Source organism: Capsicum annuum, chromosome 10 (genome assembly GCF_002878395.1).
Source record: "Capsicum annuum cultivar UCD-10X-F1 chromosome 10, UCD10Xv1.1, whole genome shotgun sequence".
In the NCBI taxonomy this organism is placed as follows: Eukaryota; Viridiplantae; Streptophyta; class Magnoliopsida; order Solanales; family Solanaceae; genus Capsicum; species Capsicum annuum.
Window position 1 is genome coordinate 1,527,579 of NC_061120.1, and position 13,070 is coordinate 1,540,648.

A 13,070-nucleotide genomic window follows, 5' to 3' on the forward strand; every position below is an offset into this window, starting at 1 on the left:
TATGTTAAAATGTAATTAAAAAAAGACACCCCTACGTGAAACAAAAAAAAAATAATAATAACTTTTTTAAAAAAAAAAATTCTCCCTTAGAAGACTTTAGAATAGATAAAATAATTTAATCTTTTTCCTTATATATATTAAAATGTAATTAAAAAAAACACCCCTACGTGAAACCAGAAAAAAAATAAAAATTTAAAAGGACATTCTCCCTTAGAAGACTTTACAATAGATAAAATCATTTAATCTTTTTCCTTTAATTTTTATTTTATTAAACAAATATATAGAATGAAATCAAGAGTCCTAAAATATATAAATATGAAACCTGAAACATATAGGAAAATTAAGAATCCTAAAATATATGGAAGGAAATTAAGAGTCCTAAAATAGAAAAAATATATTTCTTGAAAAAATAAAAATTACCATAAATATAGATATTATGATGTACCATAAATTACTTGATAACTTGGTACCAACCTAAAACTAAAAACATACTCCCTCTGTTTCGGAATAAGTGAATTGTTAGGGTATTTATTGGTGTTTCAAAATAAATGAATCATTGAATTTTTTTTTTTCAAATTTACCCTTATGATTTGACAACCAATTAACTTTTGAAAAGGTATTACATGATTAGTTTTTTCTTTTTAGGGGTAAAAATGAAAAGTTATGTTAAATTTATGTCTTTAATATTTTTTCTTTAATCTGTGTATCAAAATCTAACAATTCATTTATTATGAAATAGAGGGAATAATAATTAAAAAAAAAAAAAGCCACCCCTGACATAAAACCCACAAAAACTATATAATAATAAAAAATTATAATTAAAAAAACCCAGAAATAATATAATAATAAAAAGTTGTAATTAAAAAAACTGCAAAATAATATAATAATAAAATAAATTGTAACTAAAAATAGCCCACCACTATGTGAAACCAAAAAAATAATATACTAACCAATGCATAGCTATTCGACCAAAAAATATATAATATCATAATTAAAAAATTATAATTACAAAAAAAATTACCCCTATGTGAAACTAAAAAAATAATATAATATAAAGGAGGAGATATTTTTGAATTTAAATTTAATGTTAAGGATATTTTTTATCCAAATAAGTGGATGGAGGGGTATTTTTGAACCAATAGAGGAAGAAGGGCATTTTGAGTCATTTCTAATACATGAAGAGTATTTTTGAGTCTAAAGATAGAAGGAGGATATTTGTGTACCATTTTTAATAGTCGAAAGATATATTAGACCCTTTTCCGTTATTATTATTACATAGTTTGACTTTATAAGTCAAATGGACCCCACAAGGTAGCATGCTTATTGCTACTGGGTCCCACTGAGAAGACCTAAGAGTCAGAGCCTGATAGTGACTCCAACATTCTTCTTATAATTAATCATATTTATTTAAATTTATTTATTTTAAAAATTTATATTTAAATTTATTTATTTATTTTTAAAAATTTATATTTAAGTTATTATAGAAGTTCGGTCAGACAGGCTATTAGTTAACTAAATTTATTATGTATATGTTGTATGTGACAGATCATTTATAGTTATCGAAATTCTGAGCTAAGTTTTCTCGTATATGTATGTCTCTAAGCTATCTTTAATACAATAAAAGTAGTAAAATTAAGATGACCAATCATGTATGCTGTCGAAACTTAGAGCTAATGTGTTTTTGTGTGCATGTCCCCAAGCTGTCTTTGACGTGATAAGGTAATGAATTGAACCTCACGCTATAATCGATGTTAATACTTGTGTTATTGGACGATTGTAGGATGTTGAACGTGAAATTAATAGTCAACACACGCACATATATATATATGATAAAAGTAGTAAAATTAAGATGACCAATCATGTATGTTGTCGAAACATAGAGCTAATGTGTTTTTGTTTGCATGTCTCCGAGCTACCTTTGACGTAATAAGGTAATGAATTGAATCTCACGCTATAATTAATGTGCCATCTGCATACTCGTATCATCGAATCATTGATGTTAATACTTGTGTTATTGGATGATGGTAGAATTTTGAACGTGAAATTAATAGTCACCACATATATATATATATATATATATATTTATGTTCAAATGCCTACTTAATATTGTGATCACTCAATTGATCTTATTTGACTTTGCAAAGTAAAAGGAAGGCTAAAAATATTTTCAACTATGTATTAAGTATAATTCAAATTGATTTGACAGTACATATATTTATAATATCTAATATAGTGGGTGAGTTGTCCTATTTCCTCCCTTTTTAGTGGAGTGTAATCTTATCATTAATTTTTAATTTTTTGGTATTTTATATCTGAATTATTAAATGTGTGAGTTTTTTATTTGCACTATCACGAACTAGTGTTTATCAAAACATACATCGATCATTAATTGTTTCGAGATCAGGTGTGAAACTCGAGATAATTAACAGTCGATGTGTGTTTGGTACATAGTTGATGATAGTTCAAGTAGAAAACTCGCATACTTAATAGTTCAGATATAAAACTCAAAACACATTTAAAATATATCTCGATTTTTTGAGTTTTGTATCTGAATTATTAGGCGTGTGAGCTTTCTGTTTGAGCTATCATCAACTAGCATTTATCAAAACATACATCGACTATTAATTATTTCGAGATCAGGTGTGAAACTCGAGACAATTAACAGTTGATGTGTATTTGATAAATAGTTGATGATAGTTCAAGAAGAAAACTCGCATACTTGATAGTTCAGATGTGAAACAAAAAAAAATCAAGATAATTTAAGTACTTTTGATCACTAACCCCTTTGATTTATAAAGATGTATAATAGTGTTATTCCTTTATTAAATTGAATTAAATTTTATATAACAACCAAAGCCATATTAATTTAGAAACTTTATATTATTAACAATAGTATAAGTGAACCTCTTAGAGAGGTCATTTAGACATCTTACTATCTGCAATTGAAAAAAAAAAAATTAATCTGCAAAAATTATCACCATGAATTTAGACATAAAATCTTTAAATTCTTATAAATAAGTGTTGCATAGATAAGAAAATATATAAAAATTATTATAAGTCAGAATAGTAAATTTTCAAAACATAATATTTATAAACAAAGAAAAATCATTTTTATTTTTTAAGAAATGACAGTATCATATATATAATGGAACACAAGAAATTATAACTCTTTTTAGTCCTACCTATATGAATTGTGATGAACATACTTAACATTCATTCATTTTTAATCAGATATTTCAATTTCAATCTCCTAAAATAAATGAAAAAAAAAATTGTTGAAAGCGCCGCCTCTCAAAAATAAGTCTTGTAATACGTGAATTCAGAAAAACTATTTTTTTTTTTTTTTTTATTATAAGGTTCACCTCATTGCGACATTATCACAACACATATTTATTCCACTTATATAAATATTTATGAAATTTTTTCAATCGTAGGTCTTCACTTTAATAATTAAAGTTAGGGTTTTACTTTGATATTAGTAAAGGTGACATTAACATCATGATGAGAATTGATTTTATATATGTAGAAAAATAATAAAGTCTAGGGATAACATGGCCTACTATTTTCCACAAAATACCTTTTTCTACAATCTTCATTATTGATTTGAAGGATTTTCCAACAAATTGGGTAAATCGAGATACATAATTAGCTTCCGATATATTCAATAAAGACGCAATTTTTCATTTATAAAGATACATAATTAACCCTCGATATATTTTTTCAAATTTTATCTGTCGAGATACATGATACATCCAATTAAGATATATTTTTTCCTTTGTAAAAATATATAATTAATTTTCGATATATTTTTTTCGATTCTGAATTCGTCAAGATACATAATTAGCTCTCGGTACATTCAATGAAGATACAATTTTTTCTTTATAAAAATACATAATTAGCTCCCGATACATTTTTTCCTATTTTGTCTGTCGATATACATAATTCATTCAACAAAGATACATTTTTTCCTTTGTAAGGATATATAATTAATATCCGATATATTTTTTTCGATTCTGGGTCTGTTGAGATACATAATTAGCTCCCGATACATCCAATGAAGGCATAATTTTTCCTTTGTAAAGATACATAATTAGCTCCCGATACATCCAATGAAGATACAATTTTTTCTTTGAAAAGATACATATATAATTAGCTCTCGATACATTTTTTTCCAATTTTTTTCTATTAAGATACATAATACATCCAACGAAAATACAATTTTACTTAAGTAGTTCCTGATATATTTTGAGTCTATCCAGATGCATAATTAGCTCCCGATACATCCAACAAAATTATAATTTTTTCTTTCTGAAGATACATAAATATTTTTTTTTTCAATTTTATTTGTTGAGATACATAATACATTACATTTTTTCCGATTTTTGGGTCTATCGAGATACATAATTAGCTCCCGATACATCCAACGAAGATATATAATTAGTTGGGATTTTTATAATTACTTTGTAAGAGTGAAAATTTGTGTAAATATGGTAAGTTAAGGTGTAAATTTATATTACATTAAATCAATAGTCACTATAAACAATATTCAAGTTGTGTTGTATTTGCAACCATTAAACATAATATGATACTTTTGATACACACAATTACACAAATACATACAAATTACATACCCCATTTAAAAAAAAAAGTATACTTTAACAATCATAAAGATAAATTTATGTAAAAAAATTTTGAGGATATGTATGAATGTGAAGAATATTTTTTGCAGAACTTAGGCTGCACTCTTGAGTTTCTTGGTGATTGCGGCGATGTATTTACCTTGGTGAAATGCCTGCTGCAATTCGAGCTCAGAAGGCTGTCGAGAGCCATCGCCCGCGAATGTTCCAGCACCATACGGACTTCCGCCTTTCAGATTCTCCATTTCAAACATGCCAGCGCCGAATGTGTATCCGATAGGGACAAAGATCATACCATGATGAACAAGCTGAGTTATCGCAGTCAACCTGTATCAAATACCTCAGGTTAAAAACGATACCAAAGGAAGAGAATGACAGTTATCTAGTACGTTACTGCATGGATATCCAAGACGCTAGAACATGTTTAGTGGTATGAATGTATGTGAAATGACAAGGGCAGCCCGGTGCACTAAGCTCCCGCTATGTGCAGGGTCCGGGGAAGGGCCCGACCACAAGGATGTACTGTACGCAGCCTCACCTTACATTTCTGCAAGGGGTTGTTTCCAAGGCTTGAACCCGTGACCTCCTGGTCACATGGCGGCAACTTTACCAGTTATCTAGTACGTTACTGGATGGATATCTAAGATGCGAGAACAAGTATAGTCGTATGAACTTATGTGAAATGAGATCATACTGTGTTGTTTCTTGACAGTTATCTAGTACGCTGCTGCATGGATATCCAAGATGCGAAAACAAGTATAGTCGTATGATCAACTTAAGTGAAATGAGATCATATATATGGTGTTGTTTCTTGGCAGTTATCTAGTACGTTAAGGGCAGCCTGGTGCACTAAGCTCCCGCTATGTGCAGGGTCCGGGGAAGGGCCCGACCACAAGGATCTACTGTACGCAGCCTCACCTTACATTTCTGCAAGGGGCTGTTTCCAAGGCTTGAACCCGTGACCTCCTGGTCACATGGCAGCAACTTTACCAGTTATCTAGTACGTTGCTGCATGGATATCCAAGATGCTAAAACATGTGTAGTCGTATGAATTTATGTGAAATGAGATCATACGGTGTTGTTTCTTGACAGTTATCTAGTACGCTACTGCATGGATATCCAAGACGTGAAAACATGTATAGTCATATGAATTTTAAGTGAAATGCGATCATACGGTGTTGTTTCTTGACCACCGCCTTGGGATCCAGTGCTATAGAATATGCCTGCAGGCTTGCCGGCGAGTTGTTGTGTTCTCCATAGACCTCCAGTTGCATCAAGGAATGCTTTAAACTGAGCGGACATCATTCCAAACCTTGTAGGGAATCCAAAAACGAAACCATCGGCGTCAGCAAGTTCTTGAGGTGTTATAATAGGCACATCACTCTTTGGAGGTGCACTCATTTTCGCTAGCACCTCTTCCGACAGCGTTTCAGGTACCTGTACGACAAATTGGAACGTCTCATTAACAGAAGAATATGATCAAGAAATGCACAAAACTAGGGACTCCAACATGTCCGAATACGACATTGAAAATGATCCAGTTGCATTATTCACAGAACAAGAGCTGATAGAACTTTTCCTAACCAGTCCTACGTGCGTAAGGATCTAGGTTGTTAAGACAGTTCAGTGAACGAGAGAGAAAATCACAAAACAGAAATCAGATTTACATAGTACGGGAAAACAGCCTGTCCAACGGCCACTCGAGAAGAATGACTCTGATAGCTTTGTGGAGTTCTATTACAATAACTTTCAAACAACAAAGCTTATGTCCTTGTAGGTATATATAGAAGAAAACGAGCTATAACTCTGAGCGCTGCTAAGTTAAGCTCCAGCAACGTTGCAACTTCCAATAGCAAAACATTACTAAAGAAGGAGGACGATATAAAGCTAGTCAAATTTAACTGATTCTCATACTCCATCAATATCATTTTCCAAGTGAAAAAAACGGTTCTTCTTAACACGGAACCACCTGGGATAGAAACCTCTATAGAGTTGTCAGGCGGTAACCAAAACGACCAACTTGCTGTACTTAAGATTAGATTAATGTAAAATTTCCATTCCAAACGGAAATATATGAAAAGACAAAGCGGCACCTACTTGCCACAATTTAGCTTCAACTCCTTCAACAGATGCCGCCCCTTTCTTTATCTCCTCTGCTAGTTTCTCCACGTGCCCATACGTTGAATAATATCTGTACATAAAATAAAATGTCAGCAGTTATCATTATTCAATGGACGAGAAATAGAAGGCGTGTAGTAATTCATTTACAACAAATGTTACGAAGATAGCAATCTGTCCCTCCCTTTTCCGATCGGATTAAACCTTGGTAACATATTGACATTATTTCTGTACCACGTGGTGTAACATTTACTATAGCCAGATCCTCTTTGATACAAGGCACATCGCGGGGAGTGCATGAATAAACTTCCGAAACACTATTACGAATCTTACTCGGTTGGCATTCGAAGTCGGAAGATAATCTTGAATGTGGATATAATATGGCACCGACTCTCGTCAAATCAATGATCCACAAATAGAAAACCACTAAATCCCCACAAAAACATAAGAATGTTTCTTTCCCAATCGTGTGAATTCTAGAATAGACATTTCATTAAGTTTATGCAGTCATTTGAAACATTCAGATAAGTTGAGTGAAACCAAATCCGCTAACGAACAAAAATGTTAAAAGGAATCAGATTCAAGATGGTTTTAATCATCGGATTGACACCTATTACCAATATTATGGTAGCTATCTGACAAATCTGAAGGGGATCCTTGGAGTAACTGGTAAAGTTGCTGCAATGTAACCAGGAGGTCACGGGTTCAAGCCATGGAAACAGCCTTTTGCAGAAATGTAAGGTGAGGTTGCGTACAATAGACCCTTGTGATCCGGTCCTTCCCCGGACCTCGCGCATAGCGGGAGCTTTAATGCACCGGGCTACCCTCTTTTTTTCTATCTGACAAATCTAACTTCACTCTGAAATACCATCAATGCCAGACAAATTAGACCTAATCCCCTCACATGACTTCGTTTATAAATTTAGCAACTCCTGGTTGTAATACGGTAATCTGTTTCTGGCAGTACATTCATTTTCTTTGCTACCTGGCTGTAAAGGTGACCTGAAGCAAGTAATCAAGAGCTGACGGGGTAAGCTGATCCCCACATTGATTAAACAATTTGACGTACCAAGAAGTACTCCAGAGAAAAGAACAACCAGACTTTCTAAGATGGATCGTTAGATCACTAATGTCAAACAAGGATGACTACTACTACACCCGCTATTACATTGTGGCAGTGAAGGAGCTTCTCATATATCATATACATGTTCAGGAAAGCCTCTGCCTTTTGAACCCGATATGTAACCTTTTTTTGATGACCGTGGTGTGTGGTGCAGCTTTTGCGCACGTCGACTAATTCCACGAAGTACCTACCACCTACCACCAGCAACAAGTATTGGGTAACTCTGTCTATCAAACCTGGGACAGATGAGAAGAAATCACCTAGTGTTTAGATAAAGCTAAAGTTACATTTTAGAACCTACACTTTGAACTTAGAACACCAATGTTTAAATCCTGGGTCCTCCAGAACCCACACTTTGAGCTCAGAACCCACAACGTCTAAATCCCAAATCCTCCAGGACCCCACTCTGAACTTAGATCCCAATCCAAAACGCCTACAACTTGGATCCTCTATAACCCACACTCTAAACTCAGAAGCCACCTAAGTTGCTTGGACTCTTCGAAAATGTCATGGGGTGCATGTTGGATCCTTCAAAAGTAATGCATTTTCGGAGGATCCGACACGGGAGCGGCAACATATTTGGAGAGCCCGAGCAACTTAGGAATCCACAACATCTTAATCCTGGACCCTCTAGAACCCACACTCTAAACTCAGAACCTACAATATCTAAATCCTGGATCCTCCAGAACCCACAACTTCTAAATCTCGGATCCTCCAGAACCTACATCCAAGAATCAGAACCCACGGCCTCTAAATTCGGGATCCTCCAGAACCCACACTCTAAACTCAGAACCCACAACGTCTAAATCCCCGATCCTCAAGAACCCACATCCTAAACTCAAAACCCACAATGTCTAAATCCCGGATCCTCCAGAACCCACATCCAAGATTCAGCACCCACGACCTCTAAATCCCGAATCCTTCAAAACCCACACTCTAAACTCAAAACCCACAACGTCTAAATCCTAGATCCTCCACAACCCACATCCAAGATTCAGAACCCACGACCTCTAAATCCCGGATCCTCCAGAACCCACACTATAAACTCAGAACCCACAACGTCTAAAACCCCGAACCTCAAGAACCCACATCCTGAAACTCAAAACCCACAACGTCTAAATCCCGGATCCACCATTTTACATATAACTTCAAGCTGATGCACAGATTGCACCAGCATCTGCTGCTCAAAATACTACATCCATCCTTAACATCAAACTATTTAGCAAATTATTACCACAAAAAAAAAAAAAAAAAAAAAAAAAAAAATCAATGCAAGAATTTATCTAAAATCTACCTTTAATATCAAACAAACAAGATTTTTTTTCAAAAGAAAAAAAAAACAAAATCAAATTCAATGCACAATTTTATATAACCAGCAAATTGTATTCTAACATTTCAACTAAGTAATCAATACACATAACAATTTACAACAAAATTGTGATTTAAAATCTGATCCTTCGGTTAATATACTAAACACTAAAATTAAAGAACAATAATTTGCATATAATTAAACATAATTAACACTAAATCAGTAATAAATTGAACAAAAACTGAATTTTAACAGAAAAAAAAAACTAATCAATTAATAACAGTGAAATTCATCCAATTAAAATGCAAATCAATAGGCAAAGTTTAACCCCCCAAAAAATAAATAAACAGCTGAAAATTTAGCCCAAAAAATGGAAAAAATTACTAATAGCATTGAAATTGAATCTATTAAATACAAATTAACTCAAAAAAATGAATAAAAAAAATTACTTACACAATATAAACTTTGGTAGCCATATTGAGATTTAAGTGAAAATGGAAAAGAAGAATTTAGAGGGATTTTATGGGGGAGTTATACAACCACAACTTTGCCTTTTCTTTTTTATAATAAAATAAAATAAAACAATATATATATATATATATATATATGTATGTATATATATATATATATATATATATAGCTATATATAATATAATATTAGATATCGAAAGCCGTGCAATATATGTTATTTTTTAATCTCAATTTATATGATACAAATAAAATTTTGATAATTACTTATATTTTAAATATTTGTAGATATTTTAAGTTGTTAACTATTGTAATTTATAATAATTTTTTGACATTGTAATTTACTATTTTAAGTTGTTAGCCATTATAATTTATAATACTTTCCTTGTCGAAAGTTTTGTAGCATTGATAGTCTATTATATTTTTAGAATAATTTAAGTTTTTAATTACTGAAATTTATAATACTTTTTCTTCAATTTCAATTTAAGTGACACTGATATAATTTCAAGAGTCAATCAAATATCACGATTGAAGTCGTGGAGTAGACATGTCTTAAATGACTCGTAATATTTTATTAGAAGTGATACAATAAAATTACTATGAAAAATAGTTATGAAAAAAATTTAAACAGGTCTCATATAAGATGTCAAGTTAATTTAAAACACCAATAGTTAATTTATCTTTTTTTTGTTTTTTATTAAATATTTTTTTTAATATTTAGATGACTCATAATAATTAATTAGGGATAAAATAGTAAAATTACGGTTGAAACAGCTGAAGCAAACATGTCATAAATGTCTATTTTACTTTTTTTTTATCAAATATTATTAATTTTTTAATACGTAAATGACATATAATAATCAATTAGAAAATAACTTATTAGAAGTGATATAACAAAATTAATATAAAAAATAGTTGTGAAAAAATTTAGACAGGCATTATATAAGATGTCAAGTTAATTTAAAACTTCAATAGTTTGTTTATCATTTATTTATTTATTTATTTTATCTTTTTATTAAATATTACTGTATTAAATTTTTTAATACTTAAATGACTTATAGTAATTAATTATGGATAAAATAAGAAAATTACGGTTGAAGCAGACATGTCATAAATGTCTATTTTATTTTTTTTGTTAAATATTATTAATTTTTAATACTTAAATGACATGTAATAATTAATTAGGGGTGATATAGTAAAATCACGGATTAATACTTAAATGGTCTATAGTAATTAATTAGGGATGATATGATAAAATCACGGAGGAAGCAGGCATGACGACCGCCTCCTGCTTCCCTTCACGCTTCTATATATTAGAATATGTATATATATAGCTATATATATAATATTAAGGATTGGACTAGCTAAATTTTAGCTCAATAAAATCCGCGTATTGCAGGATTCATTTTTTGTTGGAAGTATTATTCAACTAAATTTGTTCGTGCATGTAGGGTCTAAATTTGTTCGTGCATGTAGGGTCCATTTTTAATGTAACACTAAATTCGTTCACGCATGTAGTAGGGTCTAAATTTATTCGTGCATGTCTATTTTATAATGTAAAATCCGCGTATTGCAGGATTCATTTTTCGTTGGAAGTATTGTCCAACTAAATTCGTTCGTGTATGTAGGGTCTAAATTTATTCGTGCATTTACAGTTCATTTTTTAAAGTAACACTAAATTCGTTCGCAAATATAGGGTCTAAATTTGTTCGTGCATGTCCATTTTTTAATGTGACACTAAATTCATTCGTGCATGTAAGATCCATTTCTTGTTCGTGCATGTGGGGTTTATTTTTGGGAAAAAGGACATGGGATGGCCATTTAAAAAAAAAAAAGGTTCATAATTGAAAAGGTGGACATGTTGTAGCCAGTCGGCTAAAGTAATTCTCTTTTTTAGCCATTTGGTCCAATTGGGCACATGCAGTCTCTATACTTAATTGATACATTTTTATATCGCATTGATACACTTTTAGATTATATTGATACACTTTTAAAAAAAGAGAAAGGAAATTCTATGCAATCACATTCAGTCCCTATACTCAATTAATACTCTTTTATACTATATTAATGCACTTTTATACTACATTGATACATTGTTATACTACATTGATACACTTTGATGCCACATTGATACACTTTTATATTAGATTGTCAATTTCAAATAATCACTTCCCAATGGCTTTTCCCAGTTCTCATTTGTCGGTATTATCAAATGGTACCTTATTTTTGACACATAATGGTGCCCCCATCCTTCAACAAACAACAACAACAAAAAAAATACTCCATAACAATAAACAAACAAAAGTACCACAAAAATTGAGTGTTCATTTTGCTTTATCAGTGAATTTGTAGGGATCGCAGAAAGGATGAAGAGAAAGTTGAGTAGTTTCTTCAATGGTGTAGAGTGAAAAACTGCACCACTTGAATTGAAAATCAACCAAGTAGACCAAATTGGAAAACCAAAGAGTGTAATCTTCAATAGTAGCAAATTCTTGAAGGAACATTCCACTGTTGTCACATATTTTTTGCTGAAAAATATGTGGATCCGTACATTTTGGTGATGGGTTTTCTATTTTTTTTTTTTGTTTTTTCTGTTAATTTTTTGTTGAATTTGGCGAAGATTTAAATTTTGGTATCTGAGATTGAAAATTGGGGTGAAATTGATTGAATTTTGGTGTGTTGAATTTTGTCTTTTTCTAATTTCTATGTGAAATCCATTATATGGTTGGAATGGACAAAGTGGGGAGAAGAAGACGCGAGTGATGAGAGGCTATTTACCGGGTTTATAATCCCATTCGCGAGTGGCTATTTACCGGTATTATAAACTTGGGTGCTAATTTTATAGAATTAGTTTATTTTAGGTGTTATTTTTGTCCTTTCCCCATTATTTTTTAATGTAACACTAAATTCGTTCGCGCATGTAGGGTCTAAATTTATTCGTGCATGTAGGGTCCATTTTTTAATGACACTAAATTCATTCGCGCGTGTAGAAATCATTTTCTGTTGAAAGTATTATCCAACTAAATTGGTTCGCGCATGTAGGGTCTAAATTTATTCGTGCATGTAGGGTCTATTTTTTAATGACACTAAATTCGTTCGCGCGTGTAGAATCCATTTTTTGGTTGGAAGTATTATCTAATTAAATTCGTTCGTACATGTAGGGTCCATTTTTTAATGACACTAAATTCGTTTGCGCGGGTAGAATCCATTTTTTGTTGAAAGTATTATCCAATTAAATTCGTTCGTGCATGTAGGGTCTACATTTATTCGTGCATGTAGGGTCCATTTTTTAATGACACTAAATTTGTTCGCGCGTGTAGAATTCATTTTTTGAAAGTATTATCCAACTAAATTCGTTCACGTGTGTAGAATCCATTTTTTGGTTGGAAGTATTATCTAATTAAATTCGTTCGTG

The 13,070-nt window shown here is 31.6% G+C and overlaps 1 protein-coding gene across 1 annotated transcript; it reads right to left on the minus strand.

The window, feature by feature from the left end:
* Positions 1-4,495: 4,495 nt before the first annotated feature.
* On the minus strand, positions 4,496-9,794 carry LOC107845703 (probable NAD(P)H dehydrogenase (quinone) FQR1-like 1). The gene is made up of 4 exons (XM_016690161.2): positions 9,641-9,794; positions 6,735-6,828; positions 5,812-6,074; positions 4,496-4,964 (listed from the first exon to the last, which is right to left on the minus strand). The coding sequence occupies exons 1-4, from the start codon at positions 9,661-9,663 to the stop codon at positions 4,733-4,735; spliced, it is 612 nt and encodes a 203-aa protein (XP_016545647.1). The 5' UTR covers positions 9,664-9,794; the 3' UTR covers positions 4,496-4,732.
* Between the last annotated feature and the right edge of the window lie 3,276 nt (positions 9,795-13,070).

What these genes read in the sequence shown, in the direction of transcription:
- LOC107845703 (XM_016690161.2), bottom strand. Translation starts at nt 9,663, where the DNA reads ATGGCTACCAAAGTTTATATTGT. An exon ending in TTGAAGCTAAATTGTGGCAA is followed by an intron (nt 6,075 to 6,734) that starts GTAGGTGCCGCT and finishes TTTGTCGTACAG; the next exon opens with GTACCTGAAACGCTGTCGGA. An exon ending in GGTGGTCAAGAAACAACACC is followed by an intron (nt 4,965 to 5,811) that starts GTATGATCGCAT and finishes TATTTGATACAG; the next exon opens with GTTGACTGCGATAACTCAGC.